Consider the following 24,890-nt stretch of genomic DNA (forward strand, 5'->3'; position numbering starts at 1 on the left):
CTGTGAAGCAAATCAAATTTAGCTCTATTTCTCAGTAGTACGTAGCAGCCTGATAGAAAATCTGCTGAGTGCAGAACTCTGCGAATAGAGAATTCAGTTACCGAGGGTCTGATTTGAACTACTCAGTGCTTGGATATCAGAAAACTGGGAAGGCAAAGAAGAATAAGAGGTGGCTAGAGAAAAAGAAGAGATGCTATAGTTGGGGAAAGTGCAAATACAGCATATTCTCTGATGTTCTCACTACCATATTCCATTTCATCACTGAAACAAAATACTTTAATAGGCTCTAGAAGACATTTAAAGGACATTCCATGTGCAACTGGAACAAAGTCCCTAGGAGTACAGAGCTTATTCATGATCTTTCTTCCACATGTGAGATAGAAAGAGGATTTGTAAAATATAAGTGTATAAAATATTAGATAAACAGTATTAGAATTGCTGTGTGTGTGTATGTGTGCATGACTAATAAGAACCAATGATCTTATTTGGATGTTATTGCAACAATGATTTTTTTCATCCTTATAATATTCTAAATATCACTCATCCTCATTTCTTGCAGGTGGACCGGTAATTGATTTGCCTCTGGAATACACAGAAGTTGTTAAATACAGAGCAGGTACCTCTGTGAAATTGAGAGCTGGCATTTCTGGCAAGCCTGAACCTACAATTGAGTGGTACAAAGATGATAAAGAATTACAAACCAATGCACTGGTATGTGTGGAAAATACCACTGACCTTGCATGTATACTCATCAAAGATGCCACTCGCCTCAACAGTGGAAGCTATGAATTAAAACTAAGGAATGCCATGGGATCAGCCTCGGCCACCATCAGAGTACAAATCCTTGGTAGGTGCTGTATACACAGCAATGTCATCTTTGGTTTGCATAAAACCTAGAATTTCATATTAATAGGCTTCTGAAGAAAGCTAACATATTATTTCACTTTATCTCAGATAAACCAGGACCTCCAGGTGGACCAATTGAATTTAAGACGGTCACTGCTGAAAAGATAACCCTTCTCTGGCGACCTCCAGCTGATGATGGCGGTGCAAAAATCACTCACTACATCATAGAAAAGCGTGAGACCAGCCGTGTTGTTTGGTCTATGGTGTCTGAAAATTTGGAAGAGTGCATCATTACAACCACCAAGATTATCAAAGGAAATGAATACATCTTCCGAGTCCGGGCTGTGAACAAATACGGAATTGGCGAGCCATTGGAATCGGAACCAGTTGTAGCCAAAAATGCCTTTGGTAAGTGTGATTCCATAGGAAAACTGCAACAAAAAATATAGACACTTCAAAAAATACAGATTATTCTTTCCTTAGTGTGCCTTATTAAAATGATTTTCTTTTGTATCATATATTATCATCCTTTTCATAAAATGAAAAACATGAACACAATAAATGAAATGGATAATAATGGATAGAATTTGTCAGTAATGTTAAGCCTTTGGACTCATTTTCCTTGCCTTTCTAAACAGTTACACCTGGACCACCAAGCACACCAGAGGTGACAAAGATCACCAAGAATTCCATGACTGTTGTCTGGAGCAGACCAATTGCAGATGGTGGTAGTGAAATAAGTGGATATTTCCTCGAAAGACGGGACAAGAAGAGCCTAGGATGGTTTAAAGTGCTAAAGGAGACAATCCGTGACACCAGACAGAAAGTGACAGGACTCACAGAAAACAGTGACTATCAATACCGAGTCTGTGCCATAAATGCTGCTGGTCATGGTCCATTTTCTGAACCATCAGACTTCTATAAAGCTGCTGATCCTATTGGTAAGGGCTCACATATACTGAACCTCATCTCTGTTTGCTTTAGTGTGACTCAAATATACATGATTGTATAATTGCTACATTGTTCACGGCCATTCTAGATCCTCCAGGACCACCTGCTAAGATCAGAATTGCCGATTCAACGAAATCATCAATCACATTGGCCTGGAGTAAACCTGTCTATGATGGGGGCAGTGCTGTCACTGGATATGTCATCCAGATGAGACAAGGAGAAGAAGAGGAATGGACTACCGTGTCGACCAAAGGAGAAGTCAGAACTACGGAATATGTGGTATCTAACCTCACACCTGGAGTCAACTACTACTTCCAGGTATCTGCAGTGAACTGTGCAGGACAAGGAGAACCTATAGAAATGACTGAGCCTGCACAAGCTAAAGATATCCTGGGTATGTACCTACTGATCTATTTCAAGTTTTCTAGTGGAGAACTTTCAGGGAATCACTCTTCACCTTGCTATGTAAAATTCACTGTGTGCATTTTGTGTCTACAGAGGAACCAGAGATTGACCTAGATGTGGCTCTCCGAACCTCTATTATTGCTAAAGCTGGTGAAGATGTGCATGTCTTGATTCCCTTTAAAGGCAGACCTACACCTACTGTCACATGGAGAAAAGATGAGAAGAATCTTGGTACTGATGCCAGATACAACATTCAAAACACCGATTCATCTTCATTACTCATTATTCCTCAAGTTACTCGCAATGATACAGGAAAATATATCTTAACAATAGAAAATGGAGTTGGTCAGCCCAAGTCTTCGTCTGTGAGTGTTAAAGTGCTTGATACACCAGCTGCCTGCCAGAAACTACAGATTAAACATGTTTCTCAAGGCACAGTCACTTTGTTCTGGGATCCTCCTCTCATCGATGGGGGATCTCCCATAATTAATTACATCATAGAAAAGAGAGATGCTACTAAGAGAACATGGTCTTCCGTGTCACACAAGTGTTCCAGTACATCCTTCAAGGTCTTAGATTTGTCAGAGAAGACTCCATTCTTCTTTAGAGTGCTTGCAGAAAATGAAATTGGAATTGGAGAACCCTGTGAAACTACAGAGCCAGTGAAGGCTGCAGAAGTACCAGCTCCCATTCGAGATCTCGCAATGAAAGATTCCACAAAGACATCTGTTACCTTGAGCTGGACCAAACCGGACTTTGATGGCGGCAGTGTCATCACAGACTATGTTGTGGAAAGAAAAGGCAAAGGTGAACAAACATGGTCACATGCTGGCATAAGTAAAACATGTGAAATTGAGATTGGACAGCTTAAAGAACAATCAGTGCTGGAATTCAGAGTATCTGCCAGAAATGAAAAAGGAATGAGTGATGGTGTCACAATTGGGCCCCTTACAGTCAAAGAACTTGTAATTACACCTGAAGTTGATCTGTCAGAAATCCCTGGTGCACAAATTGCTGTGAGAATTGGGCATAACGTACATCTTGAATTACCTTATAAAGGAAAACCCAAACCATCCATCAGTTGGCTGAAAGATGGTTTGCCGTTGAAAGAAAGTGAGTATGTCCGTTTCAGCAAAACTGAAAACAAAATCACATTGAATATTAAGAACGTCAAGAAGGAGCATGGAGGAAAATACACTGTTATCCTTGATAATGCAATTTGTAGAAACTCATTCCCCATTACTATCATCACTCTTGGCCCACCATCGAAACCCAGAGGACCCATTCGATTTGATGAAATCAAGGCCGACAGTGCCATCATGTCATGGGATGTGCCTGAAGATGACGGAGGAGGAGAGATCACTTGCTACAGCATTGAGAAGCGGGAAACTTCACAAACTAACTGGAAGATGGTGTGTTCAAGCGTTGCCAGGACAACTTTCAAAGTTCCTAATCTGGTCAAAGATGCTGAATACCAGTTTAGAGTAAGGGCAGAAAACAGATATGGAGTCAGCGAACCACTTGTCTCTACCATTATTGTGGCAAAACACCAGTTCAGGATTCCAGGCCCCCCAGGAAAACCGGTTATATATAACGTGACATCCGATGGCATGTCGCTAACTTGGGATGCACCAGTTTACGATGGTGGTTCAGAAGTTACTGGATTCCATGTTGAAAAGAAAGAAAGAAATAGCATCCTCTGGCAGAGAATTAACATGTCACCCATATCTGGAAGAGAATACAGAGCTACTGGACTGATTGAAGGCCTGGATTACCAATTCCGTGTATATGCTGAAAACTCAGCTGGCCTAAGCTCACCTAGTGACCCAAGCAAATTTACCTTAGCCGTTTCCCCAGTAGGTAAGTGATTGTTACTCAAATGTATCTAAATTGACAAGTGAGAATAAAATCAAATACTGCTTTTCTTCCCTGCATTCTTTCTTTCTTATCTTCTTATCACTAGAAAACAGATCATCTAAAGAGAGGGAAGTAAACATTTGGAAACATAGTTGAAAGTAATAGCTATGAGTGTGGTAAATTTATTTATCCTTCTCCCACTGATAGAACTGAGAGCTGGCTACAAGCATAAGGATGCATTTAACTATCTTATAACTTTTTAGATCCACCTGGAACTCCAGACTACATTGATGTCACCCGGGAAACCATAACACTTAAATGGAACCCGCCCTTGCGTGATGGAGGCAGTAAGATTGTGGCCTACAGCATTGAGAAACGGCAAGGGGAGGATCGCTGGGTTAGATGCAACTTTACTGACGTCAGTGAGTGTCAATACACAGTCACAGGCCTTAGTCCTGGGGACCGATACGAGTTCAGAATAATTGCAAGGAATGCTGTTGGAACCATAAGCCCGCCCTCACAGTCTTCCGGCATTATTATGACAAGAGATGAAAATGGTAAGCATTTGCAACTGATTTCCAGAGTGACTAAAGATGTTCACATTTTAAAAAAAAGTTTTTGGCCCCTCTTCTGTAAAATGGGAATAGAATACAGCCTATACAGGTTGCTATGTGTATAAATTATTTTTTATATGAAGAATGGAAGAAAACATAATAGGCATCTATCTTTTGACAATGTCTATTATTTCACTCCATTCTTGGATAAAGAGCTTGTTACAAATCAGGTTACAGATTTGTAATTTTAGCCATTTATAATAAATGCAGAAAAAGGCCTTGAAGAATAACTGTGCATCTCTAGAGAAGTTATTCAATTATATATCCAACAATTTAATCATCCCCTTGCTTAAATGCAGTTTAAAGCTTCTTGCAGAATGTGTTTGATTATGCAACACAATTAGAAACTAAATGATCTGTAACTGTAGCTTATCTCCTTACAAAACACAAAATTAATGCGACAGACATGAGAAAAAATAACCTAACAATGAGCAACTGTTTAACCTCACACTCCAAATTTTCCATTAGCAAACCTACTTTCAAGACAGACTTTGATAGCAGAATGCAAGTCCTTACCACTCCAGATTTTGTATATAGCACTGAGGAAAGATATGTTTATGTAAAGCGTTATTAAGCCAAATTAACACACTCTTCTTTTATAGTTCCACCAACGGTAGAATTCGGTCCTGAATATTTCGATGGTGTCACTATTAAGTCTGGAGAGAGCCTGAGACTCAGAGCTTTGGTACAAGGACGGCCAATCCCTCGGGTAACTTGGTTCAAAGATGGAGTAGAAATCGAAAAGAGAATGAATATGGAAATTACAGATGTGCTTGGATCCACCAGCCTCTTTGTCAGAGATGCCACCCGGGACCATCGTGGTGTATATACAGTGGAAGCCAAGAATGTATCTGGCTCCACAAAAGCAGACATTACTGTGAAAGTACAAGGTATTTTTAAAACAGATTATTAACAGTACAATTTATGGGACTTGGATGAGACATGTCTTAACTGTGTTCTAATGGACATGAAAAAGGAAACTGACTCAGGAAATGTTTCTTACAGATACACCAGGAAAGGTGGTTGGGCCAATCAGATTCACCAACATTACTGGCGAGAAGATGACGCTGTGGTGGGATGCTCCTCTCAATGATGGCTGTGCACCCATCACTCACTACATCATTGAAAAACGGGAAACCAGCAGACTTGCTTGGGCACTCATCGAGGATAAATGCGAGGCTCTCAGCTACACTGCCATTAAGCTAATAAGTGGCAATGAATACCAGTTCCGTGTTTCTGCTGTTAACAAGTTTGGTGTCGGCAGGCCACTTGATTCTGATCCAGTCATTGCTCAAATACAATACAGTAAGTTTCCATCTTTGTCAAACGATCCTATCCATACAATTTACAAGAAAATGCGGCTAACTGTTTTGGGTAATTTTTTTTCCTTATTTAATATTTTATAGCTGTTCCTGATGCCCCTGGCACTCCAGAACCCAGCAATGTCACCGGCAATAGCATCACCTTGACCTGGGCAAGGCCAGAATCAGACGGTGGCAATGAAATTCAACATTATATCCTTGAAAGGAGAGAAAAGAAGAGCACCCGATGGGTAAAAGTGATCAGCAAGCGACCAATCTCAGAGACCAGATACAAGGTCACAGGTTTGACAGAAGGCAATGAGTATGAATTCCATGTCATGGCTGAAAATGCTGCAGGAGTAGGACCTCCAAGTGACATCTCAAGGCTCATTAAATGCAGAGAACCTGTGAGTCCACCAAGTGCTCCTTCAGTGGTCAAAGTGACAGACACATCAAAAACAACTGTGAGTTTAGAATGGGCCAAGCCAGTCTTTGATGGTGGCATGGAAATAATTGGATACATTATAGAAATGTGCAAAGCTGACTTAGGTGACTGGCACAAGGTGAATGCAGAGGCATGTGTGAAGACAAGATACACAGTCACTGATCTACAGGCAGGTGAAGAATACAAGTTCCGAGTGAGTGCCATCAACAGTGCTGGCAAAGGAGACAGCTGTGAAGTGACTGGTGCGATTAAAGCTGTTGACCGATTAACAGCTCCCGAGTTAGACATCGATGCAAATTTCAAGCAGACTCATATTGTAAGAGCTGGGGCAAGTATTCGCCTCTTCATTGCCTACCAGGGCAGACCTACTCCTACAGCTGTGTGGAGCAAGCCAGACTCCAACCTTAGTATCCGGGCTGATATCCACACAACAGACTCATTCAGTACCCTCACTGTGGAAAACTGCAACAGAAATGATGCAGGGAAATATACCCTTACTGTGGAAAACAACAGTGGTAGTAAGTCAATCACATTCACCGTCAAGGTACTAGACACTCCAGGCCCACCTGGTCCTATCACCTTCAAGGATGTGACTCGGGGATCTGCTACACTGCTGTGGGATGCCCCTCTCCTTGATGGTGGTGCCCGAATCCATCACTACGTGGTAGAGAAACGAGAAGCAAGTCGCCGCAGCTGGCAGACTGTCAGTGAGAAATGCACTCGTCAGATCCTCAAGGTCGGGGACCTAGCAGAAGGTGTCCCATACTACTTCCGTGTTTCTGCAGAAAATGAGTATGGCATTGGTGAACCATATGAAATGCCAGAACCCATCATCGCCACAGAACAGCCTGCTCCACCTAGGAGACTTGATGTCATCGACACAAGCAAATCCTCTGCTGTCTTGGCTTGGCTTAAACCTGACCACGATGGAGGCAGCCGGATCACTGGCTACCTGCTTGAAATGAGACAAAAGGGATCTGACTTCTGGGTGGAAGCTGGTCACACCAAACAACTAACTTTCACAGTGGAACGCCTTGTTGAGAACACTGAATATGAATTCCGTGTGAAGGCCAAGAACGATGCTGGCTACAGTGAACCCAGGGAAGCATTCTCTTCTGTCATCATCAAAGAGCCTCAAATTGAGCCTACTGCTGACCTCACAGGAATAACCAATCAGCTCATCACTTGCAAAGCAGGAAGCCCATTTACCATTGATGTCCCAATCAGTGGTCGTCCTGCACCCAAAGTGACATGGAAACTGGAAGAAATGAGACTGAAAGAGACAGACCGATTGAGCATCACAACAACTAAAGATAGAACCACTCTGACTGTCAAGGACAGCATGAGAGGTGACTCTGGAAGATACTTCTTGACCCTGGAAAACACAGCTGGTGTGAAAACATTTACCATCACTGTGGTGGTCATTGGAAGGCCTGGCCCAGTAACTGGCCCCATTGAGGTCTCATCTATCTCAGCCGAATCATGTGTCCTGTCATGGTCTGAACCTAAAGATGATGGTGGCACCGACATTACTAATTACATAGTTGAGAAGCGTGAGTCAGGGACAACTGCATGGCAGCTTGTCAATTCCAGTATCAAGCGCACTCAGATTAAAGTCACTCATCTCACAAAGTACATGGAATATTCTTTCCGTGTCAGTTCAGAGAATAGATTTGGTGTCAGCAAGCCTGTAGAATCAGCACCAATAGTTGCAGAGCATCCATTTGGTAAGACAACTAAAACATATTTCAAAAGTATCTGTTATTCAATATTTCCACCAGGCTTTGTAAAACTGTATTCATATTTGATACTCCTGTTTTTATTTAGTCCCACCAAGTGCACCCACCAGACCAGAGGTCTACTACGTGTCTGCAACTGCCATGTCTATTCGTTGGGAAGAACCCTACCATGACGGTGGCAGCAAAATCATTGGCTATTGGGTTGAGAAGAAAGAACGCAACACTATCCTTTGGGTGAAAGAAAACAAAGTGCCATGCTTGGAGTGCAATTACAAAGTGACAGGCTTAGTAGAAGGCCTGGAATATCAGTTCCGAACCTATGCACTCAATGCGGCTGGTGTCAGCAAGGCCAGTGAAGCTTCAAGACCCATGATGGCCCAAAACCCTGTTGGTATGTGTTAGTTGAAGGGCATTTTAAAATTGTTATCAATGGTAGCAGTAGAACTCAGAGCTGTATTTTTTAACCTTATTTTTGTATCCCTCTAGATGCACCAGGCAGACCAGAGGTGACAGATGTCACAAGATCAACAGTGTCATTAACCTGGTCTGCCCCAGTGTACGATGGAGGCAGCAAAGTTGTGGGCTATATCATAGAGCGTAAGCCAGTCAGTGAGGTGGGAGATGGTCGCTGGCTGAAGTGCAACTACACCATTGTGTCTGACAACTTCTTCACTGTGACTGCTCTCAGTGAAGGAGACACCTATGAATTCCGTGTGCTGGCCAAGAATGCAGCAGGTGTCATTAGCAAAGGGTCAGAATCCACAGGCCCTGTCACCTGCCACGATGAATATGGTAAGAAATTACCAACATCCTCCTTTTAAATGATCACAATGTGCATGAAACACAATGATACTTATCCAAATTTGTTTTGCCTATTAACAGCTCCACCAAAGGCTGAACTGGATGCTAGATTACAGGGTGAACTGGTTACCATCAGAGCAGGTTCCGATCTTGTCCTCGATGCTGCAGTTGGTGGCAAACCTGAACCTAAAATTATCTGGACCAAAGGAGACAAAGAGCTAGACCTCTGCGAAAAAGTGTCGCTGCAATATACTGGCAAACGGGCAACTGCTGTGATCAAGTTCTGCGACAGAAATGACAGTGGAAAATATACTTTAACAGTGAAGAATGCCAGTGGAACCAAGGCTGTGTCTGTCATGGTCAAAGTTCTTGGTAAAGCCCATCAACTCTTCTTGCATTTTTATAGCATTTTCAAGTAGAAACAGAAAAACAAAATGATCTTTATCATGACTTCTCATTTCACCTGTTTCAGATTCCCCTGGCCCATGTGGCAAACTCACGGTCAGCAGAGTAACAGAGGAGAAGTGCACTTTAGCCTGGAGCCTTCCTCAGGAAGATGGAGGAGCAGAAATAACTCACTACATTGTGGAAAGACGTGAGACCAGCAGGCTCAACTGGGTGATTGTTGAAGGCGAATGCCCAACCCTCTCCTATGTCGTTACCAGACTGATCAAGAACAATGAATACATATTCCGAGTGAGGGCAGTAAACAAATACGGCCCAGGTGTGCCTGTTGAATCACAGCCTATTATAGCCAGAAACTCATTCAGTGAGTAGCGACACTTTTAAACAACTTCATCATTGAAAGGTTGGGTTGTGGCATCAAAGGTGATTTTGCATAATTCTGATCATTCTTATCTTCATAAAATATAAACAGCTATTCCTTCACAACCTGGCATACCTGAAGAAGTCGGGGCTGGCAAGGAGCATATCATCATTCAGTGGACAAAACCAGAATCTGACGGAGGCAATGAGATCAGCAACTACCTCGTAGACAAACGCGAGAAGAAGAGCCTGCGTTGGACACGAGTCAACAGAGACTACGTGGTGTATGACACTAGACTGAAGGTTACCAACCTGATGGAAGGTTGCAACTACCAGTTCCGCGTGACTGCAGTGAATGCCGCTGGCAACAGTGAACCCAGTGAAGCTTCCAACTTCATCTTGTGCAGAGAACCATCATGTGAGTTCCCAGAATCACATATGAACCCAATGCCCATCAAAACTCTTGATAATTTAGAATTTAGAAAATCATATACTTAATAGCATGATCTAACAGTGAAAGCCGTGTCTATTGTAACCTAGCAATGAACATAGATTTGTAAGTCACTGCAGTATTTTCTACAGTTTATGGGAAAAATCGATATATGAAAGAGCTAGAATTGTATTTTATAAATCCAAGAACAGAGGAAAATGCATTATACTGTTCATTTTAATAAAAGGTGAAAAGACAATGGCCCTTTTAGGAAGAGGCTTGGCAGAGTGTGGAATCTCTAATATTTTAGTAAGTTAATGACAAAATAATTGCCACAAGAGCATCAGAGACCAGAAATACATCTTTTTACAGAGTTTGAGCCCAGAGGCTAAAATGAATCATCATTACGACTAAATAATGAAGGTGAAGAAACCAACTCTTGAAACATGAAATTTATGGAAGTGCTAAGTGAGCTTAGCCCTGTAAAAAGTGAAAAACTAAAGTCCCTGGAATTAAGTGCTTTAAACAATGAGTTAGCACAAAGAATGCAGCTTAGCTACTCTGAATAGGAAAGAAAACATCAGCCTTCCAGAATTAATTAAATTCTTAAAAATAATGATAACGACATAGTATCCAGTGCTATCTTTTGATATTATTAAGGGCCTACTTAGAGATTATCTGGGTTGAGTGTGAACAAAGAATCAACAATACTTTTGTAAATCTCTAAAACAAAATATACAAATCAACATGTTTCCTTATTTGTGGAATATTTGCCTTACTTTTTTTAAATTCCACAGACACCCCTGGACCACCTTCTGCTCCAAGAGTTGTGGATACCACCAAGCGCAGCATTAGTCTGGCATGGACAAAGCCCACATATGATGGTGGCTCTGACATCATAGGATATGTTCTTGAAATGCAAGAAAAGGACACAGACCAGTGGTACCGAGTGCATACCAATGCCACAATAAGAAACAATGAATTCACTGTGCCGGACCTTAAAATGGGGCAGAAGTATTCCTTCAGAGTGGCTGCCGTGAACGTGAAGGGTATGAGCGAATACAGTGAATCAACTACTGAAATTGAGCCCGTGGAAAGACTAGGTAAGTATCATTTAAGGCTTTTGGGTCAATTTTTCTCTCAACATCCTTGTTCATGAATTAATTAGATTTTGACATTTACTTCCCAGAAATACCAGATCTTGAGCTTGCAGATGATCTAAAGAAGACCGTGACCATCAGGGCTGGGGCCTCACTGCGCCTGATGGTGTCTGTGTCTGGCAGACCACCTCCTGTCATCACATGGAGCAAGCAGGGCATTGATCTTGCCAATCGGGCAATTATTGATAACACTGAAAGTTACTCTTTACTTATTGTGGATAAAGCTAACCGGTATGATGCCGGAAAATACACAATTGAAGCTGAGAATCAATCTGGCAAGAAGTCAGCAACAGTCCTTGTCAAAGTATTTGGTAAGTCATTTTCTTAAATATCTGTGCTGTCTCGTGATTAATACAATCTCTACAGAGGTGGCCATTTAATGATTAGAGATTGTATTTTAATCTAGTGATTGTATTTTCTTAATGAAATATCCACATCTCCTTATCTGACTGGTTGACATTTTTTCTCTTTTTTAGATACTCCTGGTCCTTGTCCTTCAGTTAAAGTTAAGGAGGTATCAAGAGATTCTGTGACTATTACTTGGGAAATTCCCACAATCGATGGTGGGGCTCCAGTCAATAATTACATCATTGAGAAACGTGAGGCTGCCATGAGAGCATTCAAAACAGTAACCACCAAGTGCAGCAAGACACTTTACCGAGTTTCTGGACTTGTAGAAGGAACCATGTACTATTTCAGAGTGCTACCAGAAAACATCTATGGCATTGGAGAGCCCTGTGAAACATCAGACGCCGTCTTGGTCTCAGAAGTGCCACTAGTGCCAACAAAGCTAGAAGTGGTCGATGTCACCAAATCTACTGTCACCCTGGCCTGGGAGAAGCCACTCTATGATGGTGGCAGCCGCCTCACTGGATACATCCTGGAGGCCTGCAAAGCTGGCACCGAGAGGTGGATGAAGGTTGTGACTTTAAAACCCACCATCCTAGAGCACACTGTTATTTCCTTAAATGAAGGTGAACAGTACTTATTTAGGGTGAGGGCACAAAATGAGAAAGGAGTGTCAGAACCAAGAGAGATCGTCACAGCTGTGACTGTACAAGACCTCCGAGGTATGTACTGAGCAGCCAAAAAAAAAAAAATTAGCAGAAAAATAAAATGAAAGCATTCAGAATTCATAATAGTTTTTCACTAGAGGTAACGCTTAATAAATTCCTAATTTCTTTCTCACAGTGTTGCCAACAATTGACCTTTCTACAATGCCACAGAAGACCATCCATGTCCCAGCTGGCAGACCAGTAGAGCTGGTGATACCTATTGCCGGTCGTCCACCTCCTGCTGCTTCTTGGTTCTTTGCTGGTTCAAAATTGAGAGAATCAGATCGTGTCACAGTAGAAACACATGCCAAAGTAGCTAAATTAACCATTCGTGAAACCACCATAAAAGATACTGGAGAATACACACTTGAATTGAAGAATGTTACTGGAACTACATCAGAGACCATTAAAGTTATTATCCTCGGTAAGGATGGGTGATAAATAAAAGCGTAGTATTGTAACACAATAGTGGGTTGAAGGGAGAATTCATTTCCCAAATCTATTTTTCTTGTACAGACAAGCCTGGTCCACCAACTGGGCCTATCAAGATTGAGGAGATTGAGGCAACATCAGTGACCATTTCCTGGGAACCACCTGAACTGGATGGTGGGGCTCCACTGAGTGGTTATGTAGTAGAACAACGCGATGCTCATCGTCCAGGATGGCTGCCAGTTTCTGAATCAGTGACTAGACCAACATTTAAGTTTACCAGACTCACTGAAGGAAACGAGTATGTGTTCCGCGTGGCTGCAACAAACCGTTTCGGCATTGGCTCTTACTTACAGTCTGAAGTCATCGAATGTCGCAGCAGCATCAGTAAGTTTTCAGAATCTTCCACTTTCTCCCCTTCTGTTCTTTTGAATGTGGGTGAAATAAAAAGAATTTGCTATTAACAACACTATAATGTAAATAAAAATAGGCCACAAAATTAGCCTCAGTAACATTCCAAGCTTTCTTTTCTAGATTTTCAACCTGAATTTATACATATATGAATATTTTAATATCATAACTCTTATGAAAAAATGGAAGGGAGGTAACACTGTAGAACAGTAGGATAAACCAGCAGCTGAGACCAGCATCTCATATTGATACTGGTTTAAGTCCTGGCTTTTCCACTTCTGAATCAACTCCCTAGTAATGCTCTTAGGAAAGCAGTGAAAGATGGTCCAAGTGCTTGGGTCCCTGCACCAACATGGGAGTTCTGGAAGGCACTCCTGGTTCCTGGCTTCCACCTAGGCCAGTCATGGATGTTGCAGCCATTTAGAGTATAAACTCCTAGATGCAAAATCAATCTCACTCTCTCTCATTCTCTTTGTTTCAAATAAATAACACATTTTTTAAAAAAAAAATGGAGGGAAGCAAGGAAGGAAAGCAAGGAGGAAGCATTATGTTACAAGTGAGGGAAAAATGCAGAGGACATCCTTAATAAACATTTACAACACTCAAGAAAATGAGGAACAGGAGGAGTACTAAAGTTAAACCACAGGGGTAAACCCAGATACTGACACAAAGATAGAATCTTTACTTTCATAATCACATGGCTATGCTGTGTTTGCCTTTGTCCTGCTGCAGGTATTCCTGGACCCCCAGAAACGTTACAGGTGTTTGATGTCTCCCGGGATGGCATGACACTTACTTGGTATCCACCGGAAGATGACGGTGGCTCCCAGGTAACAGGATATATCGTGGAGCGCAAAGAAGTGAGAGCAGATCGATGGGTCCGTGTAAATAAAGTACCAGTGACAATGACACGGTACCGCTCCACTGGCCTTATTGAAGGCTTAGAGTATGAACACCGTGTCACAGCCATTAATGCAAGAGGAACTGGAAAGCCAAGTCGTCCATCTAAGCCTGTTGTTGCCATGGATCCAATTGGTAAATATGTTTTGTTTATACAAGTGATATTTCAAAATACTTACAGAAAAGCTCATGATTCTGATGCATGTGATTTTATAAGTTTTTTTAAAATATACTATTGTAATCACTACCATACATATTTTGGAATCACCAAGATACATTTTCATCACCCCCAAAAAAACTCCAAAACATATTTTCCCCAGTCATTCCTTTTTTAAGAGATTCTTAAAAAATTATTATTATTCTCCATGATACAGTTTTCTAGGAAACTTTTCACATTTTTCATGGGTCTGTTTCCACTTCTTTGAAATGAGACTCATAAAATGTGCCTTCTATCATAAATAAAATGGCAAAATACAGTAGTATTTCCCAATGTAAAGCAGTCACAATAAGTGCAAGGTGTTAATGGTACACAAGTAAGCCACATTTAAGACAACTAGACAAGAAAACCTTGAAACATTTCTAACTGATATGATGAAATATATCTTCACAAAATTAGAACTATTTAAGGCTAATATATTTTAGCTATTTGCTGGATTTGTTAGATGGTACAGTTGATTTTCAACTTGATAGCAACTTTAACAAGTATATTGTTGCTTTATTTTTCTTTCAAGCTCCACCAGGAAAGCCACAAAACCCAAGAGTTACAGATACTACCAGGACATCTGTCTCCCTGGCCTGGAGTGTTCCAGAAGATGAGGGAGGATCTAAAGTCACGGGCTACTTGATTGAAATGCAAAAAGTGGATCAACACGAATGGACCAAATGTAACACCACACCCACCAAGATTCGGGAGTATACGCTAACACACCTACCTCAGGGTGCAGAATACAGATTCCGTGTCCTAGCTTGTAATGCAGGTGGTCCAGGGGAACCTGCTGAGGTACCTGGAACAGTGAAAGTCACCGAAATGCTTGGTAAGACACAATCATGTTAATTTCTGCTAGAACTACCTTAATATTTATTTCCCTCTCTCTGTCCAATTCTAAATTGTAATTTTCCCCCCCAGAATATCCTGATTATGAACTTGATGAAAGATACCAGGAAGGTGTCTTTGTAAGACAAGGTGGAGTCATCAGACTTACCATACCAATCAAAGGAAAACCATTCCCAATATGCAAATGGACTAAGGAAGGCCATGATGTTAGTAAGCGTGCCATGATTGCAACTTCTGAAACACACACTGAGCTTGTGATCAAGGAAGCAGACAGAAATGACTCTGGCACCTATGACCTGGTTTTGGAAAATAAATGTGGCAAGAAGGCTGTTTACATCAAAGTTAAAGTGATAGGAAGCCCGAACACTCCAGAAGGACCCCTTGAATATGACGACATACAAGCTCGCTCTGTAAGGGTCAGCTGGAGACCCCCTTCAGATGATGGTGGTGCTGACATCCTGGGCTACATACTTGAGAGACGAGAAGTACCGAAGGCAGCCTGGTATACCATTGATTCCAGAGTCCGTGGCACATCTCTAGTGGTAAAAGGCCTCAAAGAAAATGTGGAATACCATTTCCGTGTGTCAGCTGAAAACCAGTTTGGCATAAGCAAACCCTTGAAATCTGAGGAACCGGTCATACCAAAAACACCACTGAGTAAGTGCTCATTCAACCACAAAACGACCAAAATTATTTCAGTGTTTGTTGTTTGTTTTTAAAGGAAAGCCTTCAACTTTTACATTTTGGGATTGTGCTCTAAACATGATGTGTTTGCACTTATGTTTACAGATCCACCAGAACCTCCAAGCAATCCTCCAGAAGTACTGGATGTGACCAAGAGTTCTGTTAGCCTGTCCTGGTCCCGGCCCAAAGATGATGGTGGCTCTCGAGTCACAGGCTACTACATTGAACGCAAGGAGACATCAACTGACAAATGGGTCAGACACAATAAGACACAGATAACCACTACAATGTACACTGTCACTGGGCTCGTTCCTGATGCTGAATATCAGTTCCGTATCATCGCCCAGAATGAAGTCGGCCTCAGTGAGACCAGTCCTGCCTCTGAACCAGTTGTTTGCAAAGATCCATTTGGTAAGGAATGAGTTTTCTAAGGGGAGTTAACCCCAAAAGACAAAAGTCTTTTATCAGCAAAACTGATTCTTTGTTTTCAAATATTTCAGATAAACCGAGTCAACCAGGAGAACTTGAGATTCTTTCGATATCCAAAGATAGTGTCACTCTACAGTGGGAAAAACCTGAATGTGATGGTGGCAAAGAAATCCTGGGATACTGGGTTGAATATAGGCAGTCTGGAGACAGTGCCTGGAAGAAGAGCAATAAGGAGCGGATCAAGGACAAGCAGTTTACAATAGGAGGTTTGCTCGAATCTACTGAGTATGAATTCAGGGTATTTGCTGAGAATGAAACTGGGCTTAGCAGACCACGAAGAACTGCTATGTCTGTAAAGACTAAGCTCACATGTAAGTAACCTTTCGGTTTCTGCTTATGATTTACAAACTATACAACATGTTAAGGCTAATTCTTCTAATGTACTAAATAGAAGTCTGGGAAGCTTTATGGGAAGGCCTATAATCAGTAGGAAACATTGGGACAGTGAACTAAGCAATTTTCTGTAGTGCTTTTCCCCCCAGATGCAAAGCTTTTCATACATCCTAACAAAATTTGAAACTGATTCATGCCTTCCCAATTGAAAAGAGAAATTGCCCTTTACATAACAATATGATGCATTCAGTGAATTCCTATTTTCCCAGATAGCCCTGGGAAAATCATTTTTTAAAGAGTCTTTAAGAAGCAGACTCATACATATTTCATGATATCTAACAAAGTTATCAATAGAATAAATCCGCTCCTGATGAACAAGGACAGGACTCCAGATTCAGAAGTGACAATGCATTAACACGACCTTTCACATCCTTCAGCTGGAGAGGCCCCAGGAGTACGCCAGGAAATGAAGGACGTTACCACCAAACTGGGTGAACCTGCTCAACTCTCATGCCAGATTGTTGGAAGACCTCTTCCTGACATTAAATGGTACAGATTCGGTAAGGAACTCGTACAAAGCCGGAAATACAAGATGTCTTCAGATGGACGCACACATACTTTAACTGTAATGACAGAGGAACAAGAAGATGAAGGTGTTTATACCTGCGTAGCTACTAATGAAGTTGGAGAAGTAGAGAGCAGTAGTAAGCTTCTCCTCCAAGCAGCACCACAGTTCCATCCTGGGTACCCACTGAAAGAGAAGTATTATGGTGCTGTGGGTTCTACACTTCGACTCCATGTCATGTACATTGGTCGTCCAGTACCTGCCATGACTTGGTTCCATGGACAGAAACTCTTGCAAAACTCAGAGAACATTACCATTGAGAACACAGAGCACTATACTCATCTTGTCATGAAAAATGTCCAACGTAAGACTCACGCTGGGAAATACAAAGTGCAACTCAGCAATGCTTTTGGAACAGTTGATGCCACACTTGATGTGGAAATACAAGGTATTTTGTTTTCATTTTTGTTGTCCCATTTTCGTTGTCAATCTTTAAGTCTTGGAAAACACTATGAAAACCAATTGCAATTGTATTTTTCTTCCAACAGATAAACCAGACAAACCTACAGGGCCTATTGTGATTGAAGCTCTATTGAAGAACTCTGTAGTCATCAGCTGGAAACCACCTGCAGATGATGGTGGCTCCTGGATCACCAATTATGTGGTGGAGAAATGTGAGGCCAAGGAAGGGGCTGAATGGCAATTGGTGTCTTCAGCCATCTCAGTGACAACCTGTAGGATAGTGAATCTTACGGAAAACGCTGGCTATTACTTCCGGGTTTCAGCTCAGAACACCTTTGGTATCAGTGACCCTCTAGAGGTCTCCTCGATTGTGATCATTAAGAGTCCATTTGGTGAGTATGACCTGATTGTTATTTCCCATGTGAGGATGGCATTTTACACATGAGAACCCTTGAGCAGAAATTAATTTTGGAAGCAAAGCATGGAAGAGGAAATGTGGGGAGGGGATGAAAAAAATCCAAGAGTGTATGGAATTGTACCATACAATTAAAAACAAAATAAAATAAAATACAAAGATTCAGATAAAGAACAAATGCCTTCCCCCCTTAACATTGAATATTTGCATATATAAGTGAGGAAAAATATGTTCTATCCCCCTTTTAAAAAGAACTTTGGTTTTTTTATCATTTTCTGATCATAAAGTAGTAGAATAGCTATTGTAATCAAACTTTGGACTCATTCTAATTTTAAAAATAACCTTTAATAAACTTGCCTCCTGACTGATTTCTCTTTTAACTATTATTTTAATAGAAAAACCAGGTGCTCCTGGAAAACCAACAATTACTGCTCTCACAAAAGATTCTTGTGTTGTGGCTTGGAAGCCACCTGCCAGTGATGGGGGTGCAAAGATTAGAAATTACTACCTTGAAAAGCGCGAGAAGAAGCAGAACAAATGGATTGCTGTGACAACAGAAGAAATCCGAGAAACTGTCTTTTCAGTGCAAAACCTTATTGAAGGTCTTGAATATGAATTCCGTGTGAAGTGTGAAAACCTAGGTGGGGAAAGTGAATGGAGTGAGATATCCGAGCCTGTCACTCCTAAATCTGATGTCCCAATTCAGGCCCCACACTTCAAAGAGGAACTGAGAAATCTAAATGTCAGATACCAGAGCAATGCTACTTTGGTCTGCAAAGTGACTGGTCATCCAAAACCCGTTGTGAAATGGTATAGACAAGGCAAAGAAATCATTGCAGATGGACTGAAGTACAGAATTCAAGAATTTAAAGGTGGCTACCACCAGCTCATCATTGCAAGTGTCACAGATGATGATGCCACAGTTTACCAAGTCAGAGCTACTAACCAAGGTGGATCTGTGTCTGGCACTGCCTCCTTGGAAGTAGAAGGTAAAAATACATCATAAACATTTGGTGCTAAATGATTTACTAATTTGTAGGGGAAAGTGTTATACTTAGATGTTGTTACATGTTAATAATTATTCTCATTTTTACTTCTAATGCAGTTCCAGCTAAGATACATCTACCTAAAAACCTTGAAGGCATGGGAGCCGTTCATGCTCTCCGAGGTGAAGTGGTGAGCATCAAGATACCTTTTAGTGGGAAACCAGATCCTGTGATCACCTGGCAGAAAGGACAAGATCTCATTGACAATAACGGCCAATACCAAGTTATTGTCACTAGGTCCTTCACATCACTTGTCTTCCCCAATGGAGTGGAGAGAAAAGATGCTGGTTTCTATGTGGTCTGTGCTAAAAACAGATTTGGAATTGACCAAAAGACAGTTGAACTGGATGTGGCTGATGTTCCTGATCCTCCCAGAGGAGTCAAAGTGAGCGATGTTTCACGAGATTCTGTCAACTTAACCTGGACCGAGCCAGCTACTGATGGAGGCAGCAAAATCACAAACTATATTATTGAAAAATGTGCAACTACTGCAGAAAGATGGCTACGTGTAGGACAGGCCCGAGAAACACGTTATACTGTGATCAACTTATTTGGAAAAACAAGTTACCAGTTCCGGGTAATAGCCGAAAATAAGTTTGGCCTGAGCAAGCCCTCTGAGCCATCAGAACCAACTGTCACCAAAGAAGATAAAACCAGAGCCATGAACTATGATGAGGAAGTGGACGAAACCAGGGAGGTTTCCATGACTAAAGCCTCTCACTCCAAAACTAAGGAACTCTATGAGAAATATATGATTGCTGAAGACCTGGGGCGGGGTGAGTTTGGAATTGTCCACCGTTGTGTTGAAACTTCCTCTAAGAAGACATTCATGGCCAAATTTGTCAAAGTCAAAGGGACTGATCAGGTTTTGATAAAGAAGGAAATTTCCATCCTCAACATTGCTAGGCACAGAAACATCTTATACCTCCACGAATCATTTGAAAGCATGGAAGAATTAGTTATGATCTTTGAGTTCATATCAGGTCTTGACATATTTGAGCGCATTAACACAAGTGCTTTTGAGCTCAATGAAAGAGAAATTGTAAGCTATGTTCGCCAAGTCTGTGAAGCACTGGAGTTCTTACACAGTCACAATATTGGACACTTTGACATCAGACCAGAAAACATCATTTATCAAACACGGAAGAGCTCTATCATTAAAATAATAGAATTTGGTCAAGCTCGTCAGCTGAAGCCAGGAGACAACTTCAGGCTTCAGTTCACTGCTCCTGAGTACTATGCACCTGAAGTCCATCAGCACGATGTGGTCAGCACAGCCACAGATATGTGGTCGCTTGGAACCCTGGTGTACGTGCTGTTGAGTGGTGTCAACCCATTCTTGGCTGAAACTAACCAACAGATAATTGAGAATATCATGAATGCTGAATATACATTTGATGAAGAAGCATTCAAAGAAATTAGCCTGGAGGCCATGGATTTTGTTGACCGACTCTTGGTGAAAGAGAGGAAGTCTCGCATGACTGCATCTGAGGCACTCCAGCACCCGTGGCTGAAGCAGAAGATAGAGAGAGTCAGTACCAAAGTGATAAGAACATTAAAACACCGGCGCTACTACCACACTCTGATCAAGAAAGACCTGAACATGGTGGTGTCAGCAGCCCGGGTCTCCTGCGGTGGTGCAATTAGATCTCAGAGGGGAGTGACTGTGGCCAAAGTCAAAGTGGCATCCATTGAAATTGGCCCAGTTTCTGGGCAGATAATGCATGCAGTTGGTGAAGAAGGAGGTTATGTCAAATATGTGTGCAAGATTGAAAATTACGATCAGTCCACTCAAGTGACCTGGTACTTTGGTGTCAGACAGCTGGAGAACAGTGAGAAATATGAAATCACCTATGAAGATGGAGTGGCCACCATGTATGTCAAAGACATTACCAAGTTTGATGACGGCACCTACAGATGCAAAGTAGTCAATGACTACGGTGAAGACAGTTCTTATGCAGAGCTGTTTGTGAAAGGTGTGAGAGAAGTCTATGACTACTACTGCCGTAGAACCATGAAGAAAATTAAGCGCAGAACAGATGCAATGAGACTTCTGGAAAGGCCACCAGAATTCACCCTGCCTCTCTATAACAAGACAGCTTATGTGGGTGAAAATGTCCGGTTTGGAGTAACAATAACTGTCCACCCAGAACCTCGTGTCACGTGGTATAAATCAGGTCAGAAAATCAAGCCTGGTGATGATGACAAGAAGTATGTATTTGAGTCTGACAAGGGTCTTTACCAGTTAACAATCAACAATGTAACAACAGAAGATGATGCTGAGTATACTGTGGTGGCAAGAAACAAATATGGTGAGGACAGCTGTAAAGCAAAGCTGAGTGTAACACCACACCCACCCCCCACAGAAACAACCTTAAGACCCATGTTCAAGCGGCTACTGGCCAATGCAGAATGTCAAGAAGGCCAAAGCATCTGCTTCGAGATCCGAGTGTCTGGCATCCCTCCTCCAACATTAAAATGGGAGAAGGATGGTCAGCCCTTGTCCCTTGGGCCCAATATTGAAATTGTCCATGAAGGCTTGGATTACTATGCCTTGCACATCAGGGATACCTTGCCTGAAGACACAGGTTATTACAGAGTCACAGCCACAAACACAGCTGGCTCCACGAGCTGCCAAGCTCACCTGCAGGTGGAACGCCTGAGGTACGTGAAACAGGAATACAAAAGTAAGGAGGAGCGTGAACGACATGTACAAAGGCAAATTGACAAGACACTACGCATGGCTGAAATTCTGTCTGGAACTGAGTCTGTGCCACTGACACAGGTGGCCCAAGAGGCTCTGCGAGAAGCTGCCATCCTTTACAAACCAGCTGTAAGCACCAAGACCGTTAAGGGTGAATACCGACTTGAGACAGAAGAAAAGAAGGAGGAAAGAAAGCTCCGTATGCCTTATGAGGTCCCAGAGCCACGCAAGTACAAGCATACCACCATCGAGGAAGACCAGCACATTAAGCAATTTGTGCCAATGTCTGACATGAAATGGTATAAAAAGATACGTGACCAATTTGAAATGCCTGGAAAAATTGACAGGGTTGTACAGAAAAGGCCCAAGCGCATCCGCCTTTCGAGATGGGAACAGTTCTATGTGATGCCTCTCCCACGCATTACAGATCAATACAGACCTAAATGGCGCATTCCCAAACTGTCGCAAGATGACCTCGAAATTGTGAGACCAGCCCGTAGGCGTACACCTTCTCCTGATTATGGCTTTTACTACAGACCCAGAAGACGCTCCCTGGGTGACATCTCAGATGAAGAATTGCTCCTTCCCATTGATGACTACTTGGCAATGAAACGAACAGAGGAAGAGAGGCTGCGTCTTGAAGAGGAGCTGGAACTGGGTTTTTCAGCTTCACCCCCCAGCCGAAGTCCTCCACGTTTTGAGCTGTCAAGCCTACGCTATTCCTCACCGCAAGCTCATATAAAGATGGAGGAAACAAGAAAAGACTTCAGATATTCAACTTATCACATCCCAACAAAGACTGAGACTAGCACAAGTTATGCAGAACTGCATGAACGGCATGCTAGGGCCGCATACAGGCAGCCGAAGCAACGGCAAAGGATCATGGCTGAGAAGGAAGACGAAGAACTGCTTCGTCCTGTGACTACCACCCAGCGCCTCTCGGAATACAAAAGCGAGCTTGACCACCTATCAAAGGAAGATAAGTCAAGAAAGAAATCGAAACGACAAAGGCAAGTGACTGAGATCACGGAAATTGAGGAAGAATATGAATTATCAAAGCACACGCAAAGGGAATCATCCTCATCCGTGTCGAGGCTACTGAGACGGCGGCGCTCCCTGTCACCAACTTATATTGAGTTAATGCGGCCAGTGTCTGAGCTGATCCGGTCACGGCCACAACCAGCTGAGGAATATGAAGATGACATAGAAAGAAGGTCCCCCACTCCAGAGAGAACACGCCCGCGATCCCCTAGCCCTGTGTCTAGTGAGAGATCACTTTCAAGATTTGAGAGGTCTGCAAGATTTGACATCTTCTCCAGGTATGAGTCCATGAAAGCCGCTTTAAAGACTCAAAAGACATCTGAACGGAAGTATGAAGTTCTGAGCCAGCAGCCTTTCACGCTGGACCACGCCCCTCGAATTACCTTAAGAATGCGCTCCCATAGGGTACCGTGTGGCCAGAATACACGTTTCATCTTAAACGTTCAGTCCAAACCAACTGCTGAAGTGAAGTGGTACCACAATGGCGTGGAACTCGAAGAAAGCAGCAAGATTCACTACACCAACACAAGTGGAGTCCTGACCCTGGAAATCCTGGATTGTCACATTGATGACAGTGGAACCTACCGAGCTGTGTGCACCAACTACAAAGGTGAAGCTTCTGACTACGCAACCCTGGACGTAACTGGGGGGGACTACACCACCTATGCCTCCCGGCGCAGAGATGAGGACGTCCCCAGGTCAGTTTTCCCTGAGCTGACAAGAACAGAAGCATATGCAGTTTCATCATTTAAGAAAACATCCGAAATGGAAGCTGCCTCTTCCGTCAGAGAAGTGAAGTCCCTGATGACAGAAACCAGGGAGAGCCTTTCCTCCTACGAACACCATGCATCGGCAGAAATGAAAAGCGCTACACTAGAAGAAAAGTCCCTAGAAGAAAAATCCACATCCAGAAAGATCAAGACGACTCTGGCAGCAAGAATTCTTACAAAGCCTCGGTCCCTAACAGTCTATGAAGGTGAGACTGCAAGGTTTTCCTGTGACACAGATGGTGAACCAGTGCCAGCTGTGACCTGGCTGCGCGGGGGAAAGACCATAAGTACTTCCGCCCGCCACCAAGTGACCACCACCAAGTACAAATCAACCTTTGAGATCTCTTCAGTTCAGGCTGCTGATGAGGGCCACTATAGCGTGGTAGTGGAAAACAGTGAAGGCAAGCAGGAAGCCCAGTTCACTCTGACGGTTCACAAGGCCAAGGTTACTGAAAAGGCTGTGACGTCACCCCCAAGAGTCAAGTCCCCAGAGCCTCGGGTAAAATCCCCAGAAGCTGTGAAGTCTCCAAAGCGTGTGAAGTCTCCAGAACCAGTGACTTCTCCCCCAAAAGCTGTGTCACCCACAGAGACAAAACCCCCATCGACCGAGAAGGTTCAGCAGCTCCCTGTCTCTGCCCCACCCAAGATTACTCAGTCCCTGAAAGCAGAGGCTTCTAAGGACATTGCCAAGCTGACCTGTGCAGTTGAGAGTAGCATACTGTGCGTCAAAGAGGTCGCCTGGTATAAAGATGGCAAGAAACTGAAAGAAAATGGGCACTTCCAGTTTCACTATTCGGCAGATGGCACCTATGAGCTCAAAATTCTGAGTCTCACTGAATCTGATTGTGGAGAATACGTTTGTGAGATCTCTAGTGAAGGTGGAACTTCGAAAACTAGCTTCCAGTTTAAGGGACAAGCCTTTAAGAGTATCCACGAGCAGGTGTCACATACATCCGAAACCAAGAAAGCTACTCAGAAAACTGCTGAGTCAACAGAAACCAAGAAAACTGAACTGAAAGCTCCTGATGCAGTTACTTCAAAACCAGCCATTGTTACTGGGCTGCAGGATACAACCATTTCCTCTGACAGTGTTGCCAAATTTTCAGTTAAAGCTACTGGAGAACCCAAGCCTACTGTCACCTGGACAAAGGATGGCAAGGTAACAGTGTCCCTTAATTTTATCTTCTAAATTCAACTCTTCCCCTCATTCCCACCTCC

At 42.6% G+C, this 24,890-nt stretch overlaps 1 protein-coding gene across 5 annotated transcripts in view; it reads left to right on the plus strand.

Annotated features, from left to right (window-relative positions):
• Nucleotides 1-24,890, plus strand: part of LOC121168137 (titin) — a 262,883-nt gene that overhangs the window by 233,535 nt on the left and 4,458 nt on the right. For all 5 annotated transcript variants that reach the window (XM_040997939.1, XM_040997940.1, XM_040997941.1 and 2 more), the window contains 28 exons: nucleotides 560-847; nucleotides 955-1,254; nucleotides 1,485-1,787; nucleotides 1,886-2,191; nucleotides 2,296-4,062; nucleotides 4,323-4,616; nucleotides 5,276-5,563; nucleotides 5,679-5,978; nucleotides 6,080-8,146; nucleotides 8,247-8,549; nucleotides 8,645-8,950; nucleotides 9,041-9,331; nucleotides 9,432-9,728; nucleotides 9,837-10,142; nucleotides 10,952-11,257; nucleotides 11,344-11,625; nucleotides 11,791-12,384; nucleotides 12,506-12,793; nucleotides 12,886-13,185; nucleotides 13,942-14,244; nucleotides 14,841-15,143; nucleotides 15,236-15,820; nucleotides 15,953-16,258; nucleotides 16,348-16,647; nucleotides 17,107-17,682; nucleotides 17,783-18,088; nucleotides 18,507-19,100; nucleotides 19,217-24,831. In XM_040997939.1, the coding sequence (XP_040853873.1) occupies nucleotides 560-847; nucleotides 955-1,254; nucleotides 1,485-1,787; nucleotides 1,886-2,191; nucleotides 2,296-4,062; nucleotides 4,323-4,616; nucleotides 5,276-5,563; nucleotides 5,679-5,978; nucleotides 6,080-8,146; nucleotides 8,247-8,549; nucleotides 8,645-8,950; nucleotides 9,041-9,331; nucleotides 9,432-9,728; nucleotides 9,837-10,142; nucleotides 10,952-11,257; nucleotides 11,344-11,625; nucleotides 11,791-12,384; nucleotides 12,506-12,793; nucleotides 12,886-13,185; nucleotides 13,942-14,244; nucleotides 14,841-15,143; nucleotides 15,236-15,820; nucleotides 15,953-16,258; nucleotides 16,348-16,647; nucleotides 17,107-17,682; nucleotides 17,783-18,088; nucleotides 18,507-19,100; nucleotides 19,217-24,831 (18,074 nt within the window). The remainder of the gene's footprint in view (nucleotides 1-559; nucleotides 848-954; nucleotides 1,255-1,484; nucleotides 1,788-1,885; nucleotides 2,192-2,295; nucleotides 4,063-4,322; nucleotides 4,617-5,275; nucleotides 5,564-5,678; nucleotides 5,979-6,079; nucleotides 8,147-8,246; nucleotides 8,550-8,644; nucleotides 8,951-9,040; nucleotides 9,332-9,431; nucleotides 9,729-9,836; nucleotides 10,143-10,951; nucleotides 11,258-11,343; nucleotides 11,626-11,790; nucleotides 12,385-12,505; nucleotides 12,794-12,885; nucleotides 13,186-13,941; nucleotides 14,245-14,840; nucleotides 15,144-15,235; nucleotides 15,821-15,952; nucleotides 16,259-16,347; nucleotides 16,648-17,106; nucleotides 17,683-17,782; nucleotides 18,089-18,506; nucleotides 19,101-19,216; nucleotides 24,832-24,890) is intronic.

This window comes from Ochotona curzoniae, unplaced genomic scaffold, assembly GCF_017591425.1.
Source record: "Ochotona curzoniae isolate NIBS_2020 unplaced genomic scaffold, NIBS_Ocur_1.0 patch60, whole genome shotgun sequence".
Lineage (NCBI taxonomy): Eukaryota > Metazoa > Chordata > Mammalia > Lagomorpha > Ochotonidae > Ochotona > Ochotona curzoniae.